This window comes from Lynx rufus, unplaced genomic scaffold (genome assembly GCF_022079265.1).
Source record: "Lynx rufus isolate CCGP_SWC_20201006 ecotype Redwood Valley unplaced genomic scaffold, mLynRuf1.p SCAF_3, whole genome shotgun sequence".
Taxonomy (NCBI): domain Eukaryota; kingdom Metazoa; phylum Chordata; class Mammalia; order Carnivora; family Felidae; genus Lynx; species Lynx rufus.
In genome coordinates, this window is record NW_025814845.1 from 188,001,314 (window position 1) to 188,024,487 (window position 23,174).

Consider the following 23,174-nt stretch of genomic DNA (forward strand, 5'->3'; position numbering starts at 1 on the left):
ACGGTTTTAGACACTTACGTATGTTATATATATGTACACACATATATGCTCATGTATGTAGAACTGAACTACATAAACAAATTCTGATAACATGAACCCTCCAGGAGGTGCATGAATATCATCTTCAGTCTTATAATAATAATAATAATAATAACAATAATAACAATGATAATAATATGATAGATGTCACTGGTTGAGCACTCCTGTGCGTCAGCTACTGTTTCCAAGCTCTTCTCATGCAGTAATTGTTACTCTCCTCCTAAGCCTAGGAGATCGGTAGTACCACCGCCTACATCTTACAGATAAGAACACCAAAACACACAGAGGGTAAGTAGCTTGGAACAGACCTCACAAGCAAGCAGCAGAACCAGGATCTGACCCCGGACAACCTGACTGTGGAGACGAGCTCCCCGTGGCCTCTATCTGAAAAGCCAAGACCGCAGGGAACTCACGTCCTCCTAAGACCACCAATCCCACTGTCCGGTCTCCTGGAAGGTTAGCAGAGTCAGTTCGGGAATGCAGAGCTCCTAATTTCCAATCCTACGCTCTCCCTAGACCTCAGGCAGCAGTATTCTTAGTACAAGATGCTTTGTGAAGTTGAAATCAAACAGGCTCAAAATAAATAAAAGATACAGACGAGCATACTTGAAAGAGAAGAGAACATATTTATTTACATCACTACTTCCTTTTTACAACTCCTACACTTTTAAATAATAAAATTTTCCAGGAAATCTGGTAAGTTTTAAATTAAGATATTTTAACAGAAGAAAATTTCCACAATATGATTTTTATTTACATGAATTTCCAAGAGTTTTAAATTGTTCCTTTTGAAACGGCCCAATATAACTAAAGCTCTCATTTAGACCTTGTATCTTTTTCAAAAACGGTTTGCTTAAGAAATTCAGCTCATAATCACATCCTTATAGTTTAGATCCTGACAGACAAAAATCTTGTTAACACACTTACAAATACAAACCTGTTTCATAACTGATCCACATTTGGGCCACAAGCTCAACCTATTTCACATGTTTTGGTGCCAAGCAAAGATTTTTTTTTTTTTTTTTTTTAGACAGCTTTTAAATTGCTTTGATTAAAACTTTCTGGAAGTTTTCTGGATCAGTCATACAGCTGCTTATGAGTTTAAATGTATGTATTCTCAGCACACATCCAGTCGGTGAGGATGGGCTTATCTCCAGTTCAGTCAACTCTAAAAGTGACTCATGGGGATTCAGAACTTCGCTGGGGCAGATACTAGGGCATTTTCCTCTCCTTGGCCACTCGTATTTGGGATGCTTACGTTTCCTCCAATATTGCACATGCAAATCACTTACTTTTAAGAGAACTTACTATTCATAAAATGGCTTCGTACAATAACAATGGTCTGACATCCTTCCATGTCGCACTGAGAGATTTCAAATATTTATTAGTGAAACTAGAAGAGAGGATAGATTTTCCTAATATTTTAAGCATGAGTTCCTCCGAACAGTTGGTATAACATCCATCAAAAAATAGAAAAGATTAACTTTACCATGATCAAAGATATAGTTCACAATGAAAAACATACAGTTCTGGACACCTTCTCTGTAAGAACGGCCGACGGCCAGTCTTGAGCATCATGCCGCGGCAATAGAGGCATCATCCGTGAGTCGACCCTGTGGCTTTAAAGTGGGAAAACAAAACAGGTTTACAACACAGTAACAACAAAAGCTCTATGAATGGAAAAGATTCTGAAATTCTTGGAACTGTGTCCCAAAAACAGAATAAAGTGTACAAGTATCAGAATCACATTGTTTTTCTCCTTCTCCCACCCCAGTCTCTCTGCACTTGAACCTGGGGATGGCCACTGCACGCTTAGGTGCCCCCCCCTCGTTCCCTCTGACACCACAGACGTCACCCGCTGGCCACACACGTCCACCTGCCAAATCCGCCGCAGGCACTGTTTCTCTTCACCTTGTTTTCTAGCAGCTACTCTATCACCGGGAGGGGGTGAGAGGGAACCTAGTTACCATTCCCGCTTAAGTGGTAGCTTTATTCTCTTTCGCTCAGGGCCCTCCTGCACCTCAAGCTTTACGCAGGTGACAAACCTGAGCTGATAGACAAGTTCTTGGGGATTCAAGGTCTCCCAGTCTCCTGTCTGAGAAAGAGCAATCCGCGATGAACTATGGTGTCTAACAATGAATAGTGCAAGGATAGAAGCAGTAGATGAAAACAAAAATTTCCCCTTCCCCAAGGTCACTGGAAAAACTTAAACCATCACATGAGCAGAGTAAAGGCTAAGCAGGAAGAAAAGGTACTGTAACTGTACTTAGGGTATCAAACTTCTGACAGGTTAGCAACACCTCAGGGTGTCATCAAGTAACTGACAAAATGAAACTTTTTTTAAAAAAATGCTTATTTGTTTTGAGAGAGAGAGAGAGAGAGAGAGAGAGAGAGAATGAGCAGACTCCACACTGTCAGCACAGAGCTTAACTTGGGGCTTGAACTCACAAACTGTGAGATCGTGACCTGAGCCGAAATCGAGAGTCAGACGCTTAACCGACTGAGCTACCTAGGTGCCCCCAAAATGAAATTCTTGCAAATAATTTGATCAAGCAGATGTATGTCAGCAGACCTTTGTGGTAACGCACGACAGAGATGGCATTCAAGACATGAAACAGAACAGTGTGACAACGTCATCACCAAAAGCCATTTACTATGCTTTATGCAGAATGATCCCCAGGGGACTCCCTGAGGTAAGGAAGGCAGCACTCCTGCCTTCAGTTTTGTTGCTGTGCGTTTTATGCACGTGTGTGTGTATGTGTGCATGTGTGTGCGTATATGTACGTGTGTGCTTGTATAAGTTAGGCCTCTGACATCTGAGGCAGGAACGGAATGAAAGAAAGCATAGGTGCTGGTCTTTTATACGTCATGTCATCTTTAGTACTGACAGAGGATGTTCAGTTTTAGAAAAAGAATAATGGCTCAACGTGGCTAAATCCTTATGAAACACAGCTTTACAAACAGAAACAGAAGACAAGAACGTCATGCAATTAGAAGACTGGAATGTACTTTTCAAAGGAAGAAAAATATTCATCCAGCTTCGAAGGAGGGAAGCGCCGTCCAACAGAACATTCTGTGATGATGGAAATGCTCTGTGTCAGTGCTGTCCAACATGGTAGCCACCAGAACGCTGACTTCCTGAGCACTTCAAGGGGGGGCTGGTGCAACTACTTTTTAAAGTAAATTAAATTATAATTAATTTTAATTTAAATCTTGACAGGGCACACGTGGCCAGTGGCTGTCATACTGGAACAGCACGGCGCTCAAGTTTAGCAAAGACGTGAAGGGATGTACAGCGCGAGTAAGACTGTTCGCTAAGTGGGAAAAGGGAAACCCTTAGTCACTGTCCTTAGTGTGACAAGTAAAACAACTGTAGTTCTGACTCTCCCCGATAAAGGAGCTGGCTCTGAGGATCCCAGCCAACTTTTTTGGCAGTAGTCAAGCTACTAGAAGGTAGTACTTGGATTTAGAAAAAAGAGCATGGCAGTTCAAAAGGGCACGTTAGTTACGCTAAACCTTGCAAATGTTTATTGTTCTGGAACCTTTCCTTAGACTAAAGCACTACCCAGAGGAGGTTTCCTGTGGAAGAAAATGAGAAGACTGAACCAGCAGGAGCTGGGACTGGGTGGGGTGTAGGGAGCCCCACAGGGAAAGGAAAGGAGGAGATTAATTGGTGGACCTGAAATCCTGATTCCTCAAATCAATCCACTCTCACACCTCAAACAGGCTGTGTTTGTGCACCTCTGTCTCACACTAATTAAGCTGCACTTCTGAGTTTGGGAACAGCAGACCTCAGAAGGTCAACGGCGAAAAGGACATCAGAGGCCATCACTTCCCCAGTGCTCCCCACCCGTCATGAGATTTTTTCCCCGCGAGGTGACCTCAGACATGACAGGGAGGAAGAGCAACAGACATAGCTTCAGAATGTGAATGGGCAGAGATGTTAAAAAAGCCACTGCTATTGGGGGGTGGGGAGGGCAGGGGGTGAACAGGAAACCTCTGTACTTTCCACTCAATTTTACTCTGAACTTAAAACTGCTCAAAAAAAAAAAAAATAATAAAGTCTCTTAAAAAGCTACTTTTTTTAAACACAGATCTAGAATTATGAGATTTTTCTTTTATAGTTTAAAAGTATGGTGCTTAGGGCATGCCTGGATGGCTCAGTCGGTTAAGCGTCCAATTTCAGCTCAGGTCATGATCTCGCGGTTCATGGGTTTGAGCCCCGCATCGGGCTCTGTGCTGACAACTCAGAGCCTGGAGCCTGCTTTAGATTCTCTGTATGTCTCTCTCTCTCCAAAATAAATAAGCATTAAAAAAAAGGTTTTTTTTTAATCAAAGTATGGTGCTTGGAAACATCAATAAGTTATTTTTTTGCAAATGTAAATAAGAAGTAGTGTAAGTCTGGAAAGATAAAAGCTAGGAAGATTATGAAGGCTACATTAATACAGAGTAATGTAAAATGTACCCAATCCCAGATTATATAAAGAAAGGACAGTTCCTCCAAACTTTTATATCTGAGTGACTGAGGAAACCACAACCACCTGGAGGGAAGCCTTAATTTTAGGCATCGAGAACGGCTTCACTGGAGGTGAGCACTGTGCTAAACAAACCACCTGTGTGGCCCGATTCACTCCTTCCCACACTGACCACGACCATCCTACACATTCCTTTACTGCAGGAACCTGGAAATGGTACCAGTGTAAAAAAAATCAAAACATTAAACCAGACTACAGTTTCCAACACAGGACCATTTTCAGAAAAGACCCCAATCCAGTATTACATAGAGAGTCAGGAAAGCTCAAGGGTCATATTTAGAAAGTTAATCCATTTTGATTAAAAATTAGTTATAAACTAACCACAGCTTAAAAATATGCTTTACTTATAAGCCAAAGGAAAAAACCTGTCTAAGGATACTGTAAAGGTAAATCATTTTTACCTGAGGGAATAAAAACCTTGGAAATTAGATTCTGTAAAGTAATAGCAACTTTACAGAAATGAAAAGCAATACTGCCAAATTGATATGATACACGTCAAAACTATCAGTTAGTCATGGGGCGCCTGGGTGGCTCAGTCAGTTAAGCGCCCGACTTTGGCTCAGGTCATGATCTCGTGGTCCGTGAGTTCGAGCCCCGCGTCAGGCTCTGTGCTGACAGCTCAGAGCCTGGAGCCTGCTTCGGATTCTGTGTCTCCCTCTCTCTCTGACCCTCCCCTGTTCATGCTCTGTCTCTCTCTGTCTCAAAAATAAATACACGTTAAAAAACAAAACAAAACAAAAAAAAACTATCAGTCTCAAAATATCGTTGAGAAGCTTACATGAAAAGCCACCTTTGGTTTGTGTTCCAGACAGGAGATTTAGAAGTCCTAAGACTTACCTTTACAAAAATACTGGTAGGTATAAAACGCCTGAGCAGCTGATTTGTGAAGTGAGGAAATCTAAGCAGATTGACGTGGAGAGATGGCAGTTGTTGGTATCCGGCCATTAGAGGATAGAAATTATATAACATTTCCTGTTCGGTGCCCGGGAGGATACGCAGTCGAATCTACATCATAACAAATGGTAGAGAAAGATAATCAGTATATACACTTACAGCATCTTCATGGTATCACCCCTTAGTTATTTAGAAATCACTGGACACCCACATCTTTCTGGTGAAATGTGCTGTCTCTCCTATTCCACTTTCCAGACAGATGCTACTAATAGGGCTGAATTAGGATGAGACTAGGGCCACACACGTAATAAATATGCAAAAAATACGTGCGTGATCATCTCAGCTTCTATAGTTTCTACCAAGATCTAAATGGCAATTTGTACCAGCTTAAAAAGGGGAACGCTAGATGGACTAACATTTTCTATGTCTTGACCATGTAGATTTTATAGTCACTTATGCCATGAGATAATTTGTAGGAAAGTATCTTTGTAAATACTATGTCAACAGAAGGCAAGCTAGTTGTTTCTGGTGTTTTTGGGATTTTATCTTTGTAGTAAGGTAAATACTATCGGGAAAAAAAGATGTTTGGAAAATTTTAGTGATACTTTAGAAAAGATCACAAAGGTAAGATTTTGGTATCGTGCATTATTTATTTGTAAGTCAGTATGTGAAAAAGATCAGGACACTCAAGAAAAGCTTACGCATTTGCAAATGAGTACATACGTTATATACGTGTCAAAGATAACGTGTGTGTACCCAACACAGAACAGCTAATACGACATGTACTATATGTTATAAACTTAAATTAGTGTATGGACTTACACTCTACTTCGTAGAGAATTCTATTTTTTTTTTTTTAATGTTTTTATTTCTTTTTGAGAGACAGAGAGAGACAGAGCATGAGCGGGGTAGGGGCAGAGAGAGGGAGACACAGAATCTGAAGCAGGCTCCAGGCTCTGAGCCTTCAGCACAGAGCCCGAGGCCGGGCTCGAACTCAAGGACCATGAGATCACGACCTGAGCCAAAGTCAGACGCTTAACCGACTGAGCCACCCAGGCACCCCAAGAATTCTATTTTACATTTCACAACAAACCTAGCACCCAGAATATGCACAGCAAAAATGACTAGTCAAGGTAGACACTTCTAAGTATTATGACATGTTTGTTCCTCTAATTATGCCCTTGTTAACAAAAAGTATTTACTGACTCTTGAGGGGCATCTATTATCAACTTTGACAGAAAACAGTATTCTCATGGAAACTGGTTTTGCCTGAAAGTGTATGTTCCACTCAAAAAATGTGGAATCCACCTCTGATTTGAATGGGTGAATCAAAACACCTGAATAACTTATTTTTATGTGTAAATATAAAATTATGTCTAAATGCGCCAAAGATAAGTAAATTCTATGCAAGGTTAAAGATCTCTAAAAAATTTCACTGATAGTTCAGAAGAGAATCGGGCTTTTTTTTTTAATTTTTTTAAAAATTTTAATTTTAATAGGACCCATGCCCAGTGTGGGCTTGAACTCATGACCCCAAGATTAAGTATCACATGCTTTACAAAATGAGCCTGCCAGGCGCCCCAGAGAATCAGGCTTTTAATATGGGTAGTCAGGTTTCTAGGCCTCAAGTTAAAAGACAAACACAGACACACAGACACACACACAGTGGTAATAAAAGGGAAATCTAAAATTTTCAGAAAGTCTATTATACTCTGAGGATTTGTGCATTCTCGTTTTACAGAAAGAAAGAACTTATATGTATGATCTCTGTGTGAAAAGGGTTGTCCACTTAATCCGCTGCTACACAAATTGTACTTGATATTTAAAGGTGATGAAAAATTTCCTATTATCAAAATAACAGGGACCATAATCAGCCTTATCAGTTCATTTGTAAAAACTAAGTATATAGCTCTCCATTTCCTGGCCACACCTCTGTGTCTACACAAGCAGCCCAATGCGATAGGCCCTATACCTGTTTAAGTCCAGAGAACATGAAGGCATCACTGGGCTCCACAGAAATCTCCACGTCTTGAACTAAGTTAGTCTTGTTCTGTAGGTGATACTTGACAGGTAAGGATTCTCTGACACGCCCAAACGATGGCAGATCTGCAGAGAAAGACAACACATTTCTCTTGGTTAAAGAAAACAGTGTACCATTTATGAGTTCTTCTTGTAAATGAATCTCATTCTGTAGACATGAGGTTATTTAAATTAGTGCTAATACTGCACTCTTGCTAAAGAAGCACATTCTTGGACTGGACAACAGCCATGGGACTGTGATAAAACAGGCTAAACAGAATCAAGTCTCCTTCTAAAGCTGAATGACTTAGAAAGGGTCTCGGCTATCAGGAACTGAATTATACTTTAGGAATAATTTTTTGAATCTATAAAACATGTCCCTAACTATCCATCATGGTTCAAGAAGAATAACAGGCATCATGTGCCTCTTGATGAGAGCACATACCATTAACTATAAAGTATTCTTGCCAAAAACCTGAACCTGAATCTGATCAAGACAACAGATGTAACCACCAACTTACAGGGACACTTAAAAATGATACAATGCAATCAGCAAAACCCAGACTGTGGGACGCTCTACAGGACAACTAACTCCCATTTCTTCAATAAATAGCAAGGAAGAGGTGGGGGGGGGGGGGTGAAGGAGGTGAGGGAGTGGGGAGGGAGTCTGCCCGCCCAGAGATTTCAAAAGTATGAGACATCCACCAGCTGCAGTGATGAGACTATAAACAATAAAGAACATTCAAAATCAACTAGGGAAACTGCGACACTGGAATTTGGCAATTAATATTAAGGAATTATTGCTAATTTTTAAGGTGATGACAATAGAATTGTGATGATGTTTAGAAAAATAGCCACTAATACAGAAATACTGATAGATGAAATAATATCTGGGATTTGCTTTAAAATAAGGCAGGAGGAGGAGCTTGAGGTACAGATGAAACAAGGCTGATCATAATCTACTTCTGTAAACGTTGGGCATTTTTTGTAATAAAAGTAGTTTTTTTTTTTTGTTTTTTTTTTTTTAATTTTTTTTTCAACATTTATTTTTGGGACAGAGAGAGACAGAGCATGAACGGGGGAGGGGCAGAGAGAGAGAGAGACACAGAATCGGAAACAGGCTCCAGGCTCTGAGCCATCAGCCCAGAGCCTGACGCGGGGCTCGAACTCACGGACCGCGAGATCGTGACCTGGCTGAAGTCGGACGCTTAACCGACTGCGCCACCCAGGCGCCCCTAAAAGTAGTTTTAAATCTTAGAAGCTAAAATAAGTATTCTCACTGGATTCTTTTTACCAAGTACAAGTTGGTGCCGTTACCTGCATTCACATGGAGGGGAATGTTTTCTACGATCACGTGTGGCAGAGTGATGGCAGTACTGATGACAGGGACGTTTCCCATGGCGGAGGTCCTGTGACAGAAAAGGGAATCTTTCAAATCCGCATTTTACGTGAAACGTGGAATCAAAAACAGGCCACGTGTATACTCACCAACTTGTTTCAAAGGAAACAGAAAGGGCTTAAACATCTCCTAAAACTTTATTCCTGGAAGTGGTTTAGTGAAGAAAAGGCTTTTAGAATCCCGTTTGGGTTCTGAATGTTTCCAATGAATCGATGGTATAACCCAGGGCTGCTGTTTGGTCCAGGGGCCAGAATGTGAATCAGCCATACCATGAAACCCACCATTTAACACAGGGCGTGGTAGCAGAGCGCTCAGCGTGGGTGGGAGCGTGCGGACTGACCTTATGACACAGACCTTCTCCCCCTGTGGCCAGTTCGAGGCCGAGCACAGACCACTTCCAAGTGTACCGTCCTAGCTACACCCAAAGTACAGAATGGAAACCAAAGAACAAAAAGTATTTTACTACCAATAAAAAAGCAGCATTCTGACATCACGGAGATAAAGTGAGTAACATTATGAAACTGTCAAATATCTTCCCCTGTGTCACAGTTAGGACGGGAACCACAGGGTGGCTGGCTGACTCCCGAGAACTAGCCTTGGGGAGAGTCGGGATCAAGATGTGGAACAGCTGACACTGGGTGCAAATTATTACACCACAAAAGCCCCAGGCGAACACATCTAACCCCTCTTCATTAGTAGGTCTTTATGGTATTACAGTAACGTGATGGGATGAGTAAGCAGTGCCTTCAAATTCCTATTTTAATTCCTGTAAACATAAATTAAACTAAACTTCGATGTGGTAAATTCAGAAGTGGGAGAAAGAAAGATCTTAGCTTTTTTAAAAAAATAAGTCCATGATTTTTCCTTTCTCGTTTTTCATGTCTCATTCGCAGTTTTTAAATTTATGAAAAAATTGAGCCAAGAAATTCACACATGAAATATCACATATCTACCTCCCAGCCTAAGAAAACATCACAATATAGTTGAACCTCCCCACGTGCCCCTTCCTGCTTGCACCTGTGCCCTAGAAGTACTAACTTGGGAGTCATCATTGCTACGTATTTCTTTATACTTTTCCAAATTATGAAGGTAGCCCTAAGAAATGTGCAGTGTTTTACATGTTTCCCAATATTACATACATGCAATTTGTTCATATTTTCAACATTTGCAGTTGCTTTGTTCCCTTAATACTAATGGTTAACAGGAGCAGCTCTGGTTCATCGATTTTCACTGATACGTAGCATTCCGTTCTATGACCATGCCATAGTTTGTCCATTTTCCTGTTGATGGATATTTAGTTTGTAACTTTTTACTACTATAATCAGAGGTGCTATGAACATTCTTACATATATCTTTGTGTACTTGTTTGAGACCTTTTCTATGAGGGATATAGATATCTTCAGTTTCACCTAGCCCTGCTGAATGGATTTCCAAAGTAACTGTTCTATTTTATACTCTACCTTTTTTGACAAACTTTGCATTGTTAACCCCTTTTATTTTTCCAAATTAGTGGCAGCACATTTTCTCCCTATGTTTCCTGGCCATCTGGCCTCTTCTGTTTCTCTTAACACCGCATACTCAAGATTTTGCTCAACTTTCTGTTAGGAGACTTGGTTTTCTTATGATTCGTATAAGTTCTTGATATGAATTCTAATGCTTTCTCAGTTTTCCATGTTGTAAATAGCTTTTCCCAATTTGTATTTTTATAGGTATTTTTTAATGAACTAAGAAGCTTAATTTTAACAAATCAAATTCATCAAGTTTAGAGGCTTACACTTTTTATGTCTTATTTAAAGAAACTCTTCCCTATTCCAAAGTCATAAAACAATTCTCTTATTTTCTACTAAAAGTAGTAACGTTTTGCTTTTCACAATTAGAATTTTAATATGCCTGGAATTAATTTTTATACACAGTGTAGAGATATAAGGATACCCAATTGTTTACCACCAATTACCAGATCTCCACTGATTTGCAATGCTACCTCCCTAAAACATAATTTTCATATGTGTGGATCTATTTCTAGACTCTCTCTTCTTTTTTTTTTTTTTTTTTTTTTTTTTTTAAATTTTTTTTTTCAACGTTTATTTATTTTTGGGACAGAGAGAGAGACAGAGCATGAATGGGGGAGGGCCAGAGAGAGAGGGAGACACAGAATGGGAAACAGGCTCCAGGCTCCGAGCCATCAGCCCAGAGCCCGACGCGGGGCTCGAACTCACGGACCGCGAGATCGTGACCTGGCTGAAGTCGGACGCTTAACCGACTGCGCCACCCAGGCGCCCCTAGACTCTCTCTTCTGTTCCACTGGCCTATTTACATATTCCCATTCCAATACCACAGCAATGACTGCTGTAGCTTTACCTTAAGTCTGGGAATTTAGAAGAGCCAAGTATCCTTGCTTATTAGTTTTTCTTCTGAAGTATCTCGACTATTTCTGAGTTTTTGCCTTTCCATATAAGCTTTAAAATCAACAGTGTCAAGCTCCACAAAAACAAACTAAAACAAGCTATTGAGATCCTGAAGCAAATTGCAGTGACTTACAGAACAAACAATATCAGATCTTATCCAAATCCTACCCAAGACAATTTTGTGTCTGTCCCATGTAGGGACTTCCTTTAATGTTTTAAAGTTTTATAATTTTCTCCATAATGGCAATACCCATTTTCTATTTGATATATTCTTACTTACCTTATAATTGTTGTTATCATCTAAATGATACCTGTTTTACAAGTATATTGCCTGGAGGTTTATTACTGATATATAGAAAGCCAACTGATTTTTGTATATTGATGTTATATCCAGCAACCTTGCTGGAACTCCTATAATGGAAATAATTTGTTGATTCCCTTGGGTTTTCTATGTAGACAATCCTATTGAATGCAAATAAGAACAGTTTCTCTTAATGTTTTTAATGGTCCTGTCATGAGAATTCGCTTGGTTAAAATTTCATCAGTATACAGGTCACAAATTGTGACAAATACAAATAAAAGTTTAATTATCCTTTTTAATCTTTGTGTTCTTGACAAACATTTAGTGATAGCATGTGACTTCTAGTCTTCTCTCCAGGACTGACAGAAACTTTCAAATATTAAATGACAATGACAAATAATAAAGGCAGTAGAATAGGACAGAGAAGGAATAAGAGATAGGGCTGATTCACCTCTTCCAGGAGATAATATAATGACCAGTTGCTACTCCACCTTCAACATTTCCAACAGATGGGCACCGAAGACAAAAGCATTCACTGGCACTCTCTCCAGTCTGTAAGACAACTATAAGGAATAATCTTTATAATCCTATGCAACGATTTCCTCTATGAAAGGAGAGTTTTACCTTTAAGTAATATAACAAAAAAAGAATATCAGTTATACATTATTTGTAGAGACTTAAAAACTAAGGCTCAGAGATGTTAAATGACTTTTTCAAGGTCACAAAGTCCCTATCCAGTGTTTTTTCTAATATATCAATATTCCATTATAATAAAACTCAGCAAAGCAGCTGTAGGTCTGTGACAAGATCCTATAGGAACTAATGACAGGGCAAAGTCTGGAGTTGGAATAATACCATTTGGTGATTATTTTTCTTTCTACAAATTATTTCATGTCTCTAAAGGAAACATTTCACAGTAGGGAAAAAGAAATTTTTAGTTAACCTTTTAGGTACTCAAAATGTCATTCCAGGCAACTCTGGCTTTCTCTGACAAACACATATTAGCGATCCCATCAAATGGAAATACATTACATGTTGCCTCATTATTGCCTAATGTGGTGACTTACCTCTCATACAAGGCTGCTTTCCTCTTGCCAACTGTAGCCTAAACTCCTGACGCCAAGATAAAGGTTCGTCTGAACCAAGCCCTCCCTGCCATCAGCACCTCCCAGCCTGCAGTGCCTTCGATGCAAGCTGGCAACAGTGCCCATCTGAGGCTGATCTGGGCAAATCTGTGGGTGAAACTTTCAAACAGTAATAACAAGGTCTCTAAACATTAACTAATTGTTTTCATGGTTCTCTAATGAAGAAGGTTGTGATAAATTACTAGTTACGATTGTGAGCAGATACTAGAAGTCAAAGGGGAAAATGCTGGGCCAACCTCTAACCACTTTTAAGTAATTTTTAAGGACTAGGAAATGATACTGTAGCCCAGTTAGTAAAACATACATCAATTTAAACCTCTTAAGATACCTTTTTTTTTTTTTTTTAAATTCAGGATCCTTGCCCCGTTTTCTTTTCATTTTTTTAAAGTTTATTTGAGAGAGAGAAAGAGATAGAGAGAGAACGGGGGAAAGGCAGAGAAAGAGAGAAGAGAGAATCCTAAGCAGTCTCCACGCTGTCAACACAGAGCCCAACATGGGGCTTGATCCTGTGAACCGAGAGATCAAGACCTGAGCCAAAGCCAAGAGTCAGATGCTTAACTGACTGAGCCACTCATGCGCCCCAAGATACCTTTTTCAAAAACCCAGGACATTCATATTGCTTCTCCCCAGCTCAAGCCTTCCTTAATTCTAAGAAGTTAACAAAACTGATCACAACGTTTATTAACAATTAACATTGGGGTCAACTTTATGACCTAGGAAAGTTGTTATCTTTAATGTGTCAAATACAAAGTTTGTAATGCATTAGTGCTGGTGTCCTTGGAGGTGGCAGAAAGAATAAAGCCATGCCACCCCCTCCCCAAAGATATCCACATCATAATTCCCAGAACTGTGAATGTGGTACCTTACACGGCAGAAAGGATTTTACAGATGTGATTAAGATAAGGATCTTAAAATAGGAAGATTATACTGGATTCTCCAATTGGGCCCAATGTAACCACAAGGGTTCTGAGGGAAAGTGGTAGGTAGGAGGAAATCTGAGGAAAAACATGTGACAATGAAAGCAGAGGTCAGAAGAAGAAACATCTGAAGATGCTACACTGCTGGTTTGGAAGGCGGAGGAAGGAACCATGAGCCAAGGAATCCAGATGGTCTCTGAATGCTGAAAAGGGCAGGAAAAGGGTGTTCCCCAGAGCTAGAAGGGATACATCACAACACTTTGATTTTAGGACTTCTGACCTCTAGAACGTTAGGATAATAAATCTGTGTTGTTTTAAGCACTAACTTTGTGATAATGTGTTACAGCAGCAATAGGAAACGAGTAATGGGAAATTCAAGGTAGGTATTTGTTCATTCATTTAACAAACATTTATTAAGCAACTACTATGCAGCTGAGGCTGCCAACACAAAAAGGGGTAAGTCATGGCTCCTGCTCTAAAGGAGCACATAGTGTAGTAGGGGAGCCATAAGAGTAAGTAAACTATTACAATATAAGTGGATAAGTGTCATAACAGATGTAAAGAAACTCTGGGAGCAAAGAAAGATTATCTAGTCCCGCTTAGGAAGATCAAAAAGTCAAAGCTTACATGAGACCGAAAGAGCAAACAAGAGTCGATCAGGTGGAAAGAAAAAGGAAAGGGTTTTGGACAGACGTACCAACATGTTCAAAACCAGATGGAGGTAGTGTTTGCTGAATGTACAAATCCGGGCTTGGTCAAAGTCTGGGAAAGAGGAAGAGGAAGTAGGGAGCCTTGTACAGAAGAAGCCTGAAAGGGAAGCTTCCCAGGGAAAGGTCTGGTAGGTCGTGAGGTTTTCTAAGAAGGAAAAACAAGTTCAAAATTGCTTTTTGAGAAATCAATCTCTGGCAGCAATATGAAAGGCAGACTAGGGGAGAGAAGGGCAAAGAGGAAAGCGGTTAAGAAGGTGTTTCTGAAGGCCAGAGGAGAGACGGTGAGAATGGAGAGAAGCTGGATTCAAGAGACGTGCAGAAGGGAGAACGTGGCGCCAGGATGGATGCGCACGTAAGAGGGAGTCTGGTCTGTTTCTGTGGTTTCTACCTGGGGCCAAATATACACTGACTCCTCTCTCTGGACTGGGGACTGCGGGGAGCCTGAGGTTGCATGGCAGGTGAAGACTTGTAGAAAAAGTAAAACGAGCCAAAGTCAGGATCTTGCAAGCGACCCACATTTAAGGAGTAAGAAAGGGAATCAGCAAAGAATGGACAGATAGCCAGCTTGTGTTGAGCTGTGAGGAGACAAACACCGGGCTGAGATACTTCATACAGACTACCTCATACACGCTGTTTCACGTATGTTATCTTCTTTAACTCTGACAAGTGATGAAACAAAGTGAACCGTCCAACGTAACCTAAGAGCAGGCAGAAGGTCAGAGAATGGAATCTAGTTCAGCGGGACTCCACAGCTCGTGGTCATTCCACGTTAGCCAGGGAGGAGAAAAGGAAGAAGTGTGGACAGAGAAACGAAGCAGAACCACAGACTGATTTCCAAAACCATGAGAGAAAACCAAGTTTCAAAAGATAAAAACAAAACTTATAAAGGCATTCGGAAAGCAAAATTGTTTTCTAGTATTATTACTTTACAGGACGTAGGACCTATTTGTAGCATTTATTTTTTTATTTTTTATTTTTTTAAAAATTTTTTTTTTTTCAACGTTTTTTATTTTTGGGACAGAGAGAGACAGAGCATGAACGGGGGAGGGGCAGAGAGAGAGGGAGACACAGAATCGGAAACAGGCTCCAGGCTCCGAGCCATCAGCCCAGAGCCCGACGCGGGGCTCGAACTCCCGGACCGCGAGATCGTGACCTGGCTGAAGTCGGACGCTTAACCGGCTGCGCCACCCAGGCGCCCCCCTATTTGTAGCATTTAAATAAAGAGGTTTTTTAATCTATTTTATCTTTCCTCCTTTATGTTGACTTTCCTAAAATGCACAGAAGTGACTATGAAGACTATGTCTCTTGTAGAGACAAACTCTTCTTGGCATTTTCTTGAGAACCTAGCATGGGCCCAGATAGTGAACTTGATAAATACCTGTTGATTATTTATTGATAGATACTGAAACTTACTCACAGGCCGGATACAAAAAATATACTGGAATTCTGAAACTACTCATCTAATTTTAATCTGTATTGCAAATCAACTATATGACTTACGACACTGAACTCAAGTAGTAGATAGATAAACAGATACAGCAAATAAATGACTCATTTATATTTGATTTTAATCGTGGGGGTGGGGGGCACCTGGGTGGCTCAGTCAGTCAAGCGTCCAACTCTTGGTTTCAGCTCAGGTCTTGATCTCACAGTTTGTAAGATTGAGCCCCACACTGGGCTCTATGCTGACAGCACAGAGTCTGCTTGGGATTCTCTCTCTCTCCCTCTCCCTCTGCCCCTCCTGCGAGCATGTGCTCTCTCTCTCAAAATAAATAAATAAACTTAAAAAAAAATACATCGTGATTTTTTTCATACAATCTTTATCCTTATCATAGAGCTGAGCACAATTTTGCTTGGGTTAACATTCAAACTAATTTTTTTTATTTTTCTCTAACAGCTCAAGAAGCATATAAGCCCAAGGTATAATGCACCAGAAAAGTAATATCCTGGGTTTAAATCTCTTCTCTAAACTATTTTAGTTGATTTAGAAAACTTACTGTCTATGTTTCTATATTTTCCCAACTTTCTTTAATAACCATCTTTCACCATTTCAAATTATAAGATATGGTAAACATTAATTAAAAATCAATAAGAAAAAACAATCTATAAAAAATCCAAATATGAAAAAATACTATTTTATTTTCAAGTACATTTTTCTGAGTGGCTTCCTTATAGTAGCAAAAATCTTATCTTTTAAAATAAGGTATACTCAAACAAGTGGTAACTGATACTAATTCTACTTTAATTCTAAATGTATTTACTTTTCTATCAGTCTCAAGTGCCCTCCATTAGCAAAAAGCTAACTCTTACCCTGCTAGCCTACACACACACACACACACACACACACACACACACACACACACCCCGGTCTTCTAATTAAGTGGGATGGTCCACATTCTCACCTTTGTCCACTTGGGACTCTAGCTGATCCACTGAGGTCATAGAAGGAGCAAGTTGTAGCTCACTGGATACAATAGTGAGGGCCCAAGGTGAGGCACTTAAGAGGTCCGTCATCAATAGAAAGGGGATGTCCGCATAGACCCTTTCCAGGTGCTCAAACTGTCACAAATGAAGACAAAAGATCTGTCTGGAACTACAATAATTCATTTTGCTTTTTCTGTTAATTTCTATAATTGAAATGATTTCCAAAATGCTTCATAGGAACATACCTTTGTAGAGACAAATTTAACCGCGACATCAAATGGAAAGACAGTTTCTATAGTTACAGTTTCATCCTGTAAGAATTTAAAGGGCACATTCAGTGGCTTTTCTAAACTTAAAAATAGCTTTAAAAATAGCAGACATGCAAAACACAATCTGTAACTGATCAAGAAATAATCCCAATTTGTATATTAAGAAGCTAGAAGCTTTCCCTCAGATAATATTTATAAAAACCTATAGAGAGAAACCGGACTACAATTTCTAATAAATTATCTTACGGCTTTAAAACAGCTCACACTGCAAAGTGCTTTCTAACACGTTATTTATCTCAGGATCTAGTAAAAGTGGGCAGGACAGGCAATGTCACTATTTTAGAGAGGACGAAGCAGAAGTTAAGGAAGTTTCAATGCTTGGCCTTGGGCCACAAAGCTAGTGGTGCCAAGCCTAGAATCTGGGTTTTCTTTTTGTCTAAGTTCTTTACTTCACCTCAAGTCAAGACGACTAATAATAATGATAATGACAATAATAATATAACAGCGCTATAATCGCTATATATGTAATGCATTATATAATGTTTGTAATAACTCAAGGAAACAGATGCCATCATACTCGCTATTTTAAGCTGAAGTAGCCCCGCATAGCTAGTAGGTGACAAAGGCAGAAACAGACCCGGATCTGACCGTAGGGGTCTGTACTCTTAACCTACACGCTACATCCCTCCCTCAGTCTGTTCAAGAAGCAATGGGCTTACTATGTCTTTGGAAACAAACCACCCACCCTGTTAGTGAGAACCCTTTTTTAAAAATCACGTTGATTTAAAAACTCAGGCTGTGATAATGCCAGGGGGATGTGGGTTTTAATCCTGGAGGACACATTCCTATTAGCTATGCAGACCTTGGGGTTAGTGAGGTAACCTTGAGGAAGAACCATGGTTTCTGAGTCTCAGTTTCATAATCCTTGTGGGGCTGTTAACAATGAAGTGAGATAACATATATAAAGCACTAGTGAAATGCCTAAACCATGTTCACTATTATTATCACATACTTCAAATGACTTCCTCTCAATACCATCAAGCTAACTTTTTAAGAAAGTGTAATAAGCAGGATATTAGTGGTAGAAAACGCCTGCATTAGGTCTGTGAGTCTAAAGCAGGGCCTCAGTATTTCCCCACAGAAAAGATCTAAGGAAATGAAGACACAACTCAATGACTAGATCAGATGTGGCCTACTTTAAATTTCCACACATGAAGGTAAAAATGAGATTCAATCCAGTGAAGGGAAAATAATTTACATTTAAATTTCCAAAAATGTCTTACAAGTAACACTGGGACCTGTAAGATAGATATTCCATGAGAAAAGTGCTTCTGTGTACAATAATCTTGAAAGATAATCACCACAGCCTTTTGTGAAATTCTCAACACACATTAGCAAATTCAATGCTGTGCTAAGTCTTAAAGTCAAAATATCCATTTAATACCTCTTAACCCATATTTTCCAAACATATTTGACCAACTCATTCTTTTTTGTGTAACATCTATTTCTATCCCTCAGAATTAGTATCCCTCCCTAAAGTAACTAAAAGACAACCTACTAAACAGGAGAAAATGTTTGCAAATGACCTAGCCGATAAAGGGTTAGTATCCAAGATATATAAAGAGCTTATACAACCCAACACCAATAAAAACCAAATAACCCAATTTAAAAATGGGCAAAAGACATGGACAGAAATTCTCCAAAGAAGACAGACATACAGATGGTCAAAAGACACAGAAATGATGCCCAACATCACTCATCATCAGGGAAATGCAAATCAAAACCACAATGAGATATCTTCTCACATCTGTCAGAATGGCTAAAATAAAAACTCAAGAAACAAGTACTGGCAAGGATGTAGAGAAAACGAAACCCTTGTAGACTGTGGGTGGGAATACAAACTGGCATTGCCCCTGTGGAAAACAGTCTGCAGGTTCCTCAAGAAATTAAAAATGGAATTACCATATGACATAGTAATTCCATTACTGAATATTCATTTACCCAAAGAATATGAAAACACTAATTCAAAAGGATATATGCATCCCTGTGTTCACTGCAGCATTGTTTACAATAGCCAAATTGTAGCAGCCCAAATGTCCATCAACAGATAAATGGATAAAAAAGACGGGGTATATATATACCGTGAAATATTATTCAGCTATAAAAAAGAATGAAAACTTGCCATTTGCAATCACATGGATGGAGCTAGGCATCACAATGCTAAACGAAATAAGTCAGAGAAAGACAAATACCATATGACTTCACTCACATGTGGGATTTAAGCAACAAAACAAAGGAACAAAGGGAAAAAAGACAAACAAAAAAACAGGCTCTTAACTGCAGAGAACAAACTGGTGGCTACCGGAGGGGAGGTACGTGGGGGGGATGGGTGAAGTAGATGGAAGGGATCAAAAAAAAAGTGGCATGCACCTCAAAAATATCGTGTCTTGAGGCAAAGAGAGCATTACACACTGTTGTAGCTTGATTCCAGGATAGTTACTACATAGCAAACAATCATTTTAAAAAGATATGTTCCAAGTCTACTAGAAGCTTCATTATCAGAAGTCCTTTCCAAGGCATAGGACTCCAAAGCTGTATGTATAGAACTTGAATGTTCTTATTTTGTAGATAAGGAAACTCAGGTCAAACGGTTACATGGCTAGGCTGGGTGGACATGTTAGGAGGCCATGCTGAGATTGGCACCCTCCCCTCCTAGTTCACCAGCCATGATCCACTGTAGTACATCAGGCTACGTGAAATCTCTGATATATTGTATGCCTTCCTCCCTTCCACTTGGGAAATATTCCTCTCTTGTAGGATGAGTGTTGCCTCCTACTGACTCATACGATGGCGGACGGCCCAGACTCTGGGCAATGACCAAACTACAAATCCCCAGACTGATTGGCCTTCTCCTCTGCTGGCTGAGGAATCAATCAATTCCTGAGAACGGGCTGAAACAATACAGATAAGACTACGAGGACAGTAAGTATCATAATGTTCCATTACTAAAAGTGGGTACAAGCAATTATATGTAATATGGTTAAATCTAAATAAAAACACAGTGCCCCCAAATCACTATAAATAGAAAACCAACAGAAAACACTCCAAAAAGCTGACAGCAGTTGCCTCCAAGGCACTGACTATGACCATGCTATTCTCATCCTCTTCTATCTGCATTTAACTAGACACAATTTTCATGAGAATCTTTTTTAATGGAAAAAATATCTCATAAAGGGAGACCTTCCGTCCCCTCAAATCTTCAGCATATAATCAACTTACAGATTTTACCTAATGTGCGATTTTATAAAGAAACACATAGGTTTGGAATCTCAAAACTTTTTTGCATGAGATCCTAAACCTGCTGATTGTACAAAAAGCCATGGAGGCCAGTTTTCTGATGTTTGAGCAGTGAATGCCATGTACATCATTTATGATAAATATAAGTGATTAAAAAAAAACCCAAGATGTTTAATTAAAATCTGTAATAGACTACAAGCACCTAAGCTGCTTATTTTACAGGTAAAAAAAAACATAAAATAGGGAACACCCCACGTATGATGCTTCCCGAAGTAGCCATGAGAAGTAATACCTTGTGACACTTGCAAACAATTTCTTTGTCTTCAATAGTTGTATTGATCAGGTAAGAAACATACACGAGAAACATTCTTGAACCTACTGTTCCACAGCAAACATATAACATTTTTTCCAGCTGTAACAAAATAAAAGTATTTTAATTTAATAATTTAGAGATTTCTTCCTGGTATATGCTCTAGGATAATGTTCCCACCTTTTGGAGTTTACTGTACCAGCTGACTAAATTCTTGAACCCTGTTTACAGGCTGTTCTTGCCACAGTATATGTGGGACCAACCAGTACTATGCCACCTTTTTTATTATCATTCCCAACTGCCCAAGAACTGTGTTTCATTTGGAAATAAAAGTTGCTTGAAAGGCTATTTCACAAAGTTACAAACTTAATGTTATTCAGTTATTTTATCAGGCAACTAATTCTCCACATCAGGGCCATTTGTTCTAAAACCCCTTGTATAAAACTGCTTACAACATCTTATGCATCTAAATATGTGTAAACATCTTACGCATTTAAGTGTTAAAAACATGCATTAGTTAAATCCCATTTGTAGTCTCAGAATATGCTGTTACAATGTTCTCTAAAACTCACTACATATTTAAAACCTCAATCTAGTTGATTTCCTCCCCAGTCATAGGTGACCAAGTTTACCTGTTCCCCTGGATGTAAGTCTCCGATAGGAATGTCAGTGAGTAAAGCCGGATAGGACTCGTCACATAGTTCTGTTCCATGAAGAGACACATGAGTTTTCTGAGTTAAATTGGCATCCTGTCCTGAAAGTGTTAATATCAGCGTTTTAAAATACGGAGCATTCGGACATTATCCTAACAATTACTACTGCATAGACAGCACTCTTTCATGACCGTATTTTAAACAAACTTCCTGTGGTTGACACCACTGATACTTATTTTCTGTTGAACGAACACTGATCAAATGTGGAAAAGGCATGTTTACCAGGTTTTAAACCAGCGGTGAGCTTCACGTCTCTGATTTGGGTCTTTTCATGGGACTGAACAGTCACAACCAAACAATACATTTCATTCGTCAGGGCAGGAGGGTCATGCCGCAGATGCACGGAAATGTTTGGAACTCTGGAAATAATCCTTTGGGGGGGGGGGTGGAGAAAAACCCAAAACCTTAGCTAAGCAACTGATTAAAAAAAAAAAAACAAGTTCTTCAAAGTATTTAAAAGAAGTAAGATGACCTTCCTCAATCTGCCTAGCAAGGTCGACTTACATCGTGCTGGCCTGAATGACTATGCTGTCCCAGTGAAGCTCATTGTCAGGGAGCTTGGGTCGCCTTTTGAAAGAACGCGAGGCCTGCAAGGCTTCTTGGGAGGAGGCAGCGTCCCCTCCTCCTCCCTGCCAATTTAAAACCACACATCTTCCCGACTCGTGGCCCAGAACTAGATCGACCGAAGTAATCTGAAAGACGGAGGATTGTCAGAAGTGCCACCTCATACTTGTCACTATCCCCTCTCGACGAGTTACACAGCAATTGCTGGTGTGTGGAGTTCATCTAGAGACCCCCCCAGGGTGAAGTCAGAACACCTGCTGTACAGCTGTCCCCGACATCTGTTAGCTGTGACACTGACTAGGTTTCACCCGCTTCACCTTTAAACAGAGATAATAACCTGACATAACAAATGCTCAATTAGTGGTTGCTGAGTGAGATACATGAATATTTTCATGACCATTAGCACACTCATAACCGAATTCCTAATTCCACACATATTTTTTCCCCAAAGACACGTATAATACTATTAACTGAATAAATATTCCTTTCAACAAAATCCATTAACAAATGTACTCGAAACAGTATTACTAATTATGATTTCCATCTGGTAGTCTTCCTTAGTATCTTATAAAAAATATGTAATTAGGGATTTAGTCAAAATCATAAAAAAAACTTTAAGTGAATAAGCAAAATCTCTGGATATCGGTTAATAATAAAATCAACAGATTCACAGATACTGTTATGGGAATATTGGTAGTACAGTCTTATGTTTCTATCTTAGAAATGGCCCAAAGTTTAGATGAACCAACTATCGCCATTTAAGCCATGGAAAACAAGCTTACCATATACTAATCACTATTCCAAGCAATTTACGTTAACTAACTGATTTAATCCTCACGAAACACTAAGAGGTAGGGACCATCATTATCCCCACTTTACAAGATGAGTAAACTGAGACACAAAGAGGTTAAGTAATTGCCCAGAGCCCCACACTAGTAGGCTGGAGAGCTGGAATTTAAACCCATGAAGTTTGGCTCCAGAATTTACGCTCAATAAAATTATTACTTCTATCATATATTTCTAAAAGACATTTTAATTATGTACATTAAAGGAATCCTTTAAATATATATATTTTTTAAAAAAGCATTCAGAAATGTTTAGATATCAAAATGATATATATCTCTAGTGTGAATTATGTCATTATACAAAATATAATTGGTACAGTGCATAATATAGTATTTTGTTTGAAATTCCTTAACTGATTACATAGCCATTAAAACTGAGGTTGGTCTT

General features: G+C 39.4%; 1 protein-coding gene across 2 annotated transcripts in view; it reads right to left on the minus strand.

The window, feature by feature from the left end:
- Positions 1-645: 645 nt before the first annotated feature.
- TRAPPC11 (trafficking protein particle complex subunit 11) overlaps positions 646-23,174 on the minus strand; it is a 48,269-nt gene continuing 25,740 nt past the window's right edge. For both annotated transcript variants that reach the window (XM_047090708.1, XM_047090707.1), the window contains exons 20-30: positions 21,882-22,069; positions 21,600-21,748; positions 21,297-21,418; positions 20,647-20,766; positions 17,034-17,099; positions 16,767-16,923; positions 12,044-12,155; positions 8,805-8,896; positions 7,441-7,574; positions 5,412-5,579; positions 646-1,658 (exon numbers count right to left, since the gene is read on the minus strand). In XM_047090708.1, coding sequence (XP_046946664.1) covers positions 1,614-1,658; positions 5,412-5,579; positions 7,441-7,574; positions 8,805-8,896; positions 12,044-12,155; positions 16,767-16,923; positions 17,034-17,099; positions 20,647-20,766; positions 21,297-21,418; positions 21,600-21,748; positions 21,882-22,069 — 1,353 coding nt within the window. In that variant the 3' untranslated portion in view covers positions 646-1,613. The remainder of the gene's footprint in view (positions 1,659-5,411; positions 5,580-7,440; positions 7,575-8,804; positions 8,897-12,043; positions 12,156-16,766; positions 16,924-17,033; positions 17,100-20,646; positions 20,767-21,296; positions 21,419-21,599; positions 21,749-21,881; positions 22,070-23,174) is intronic.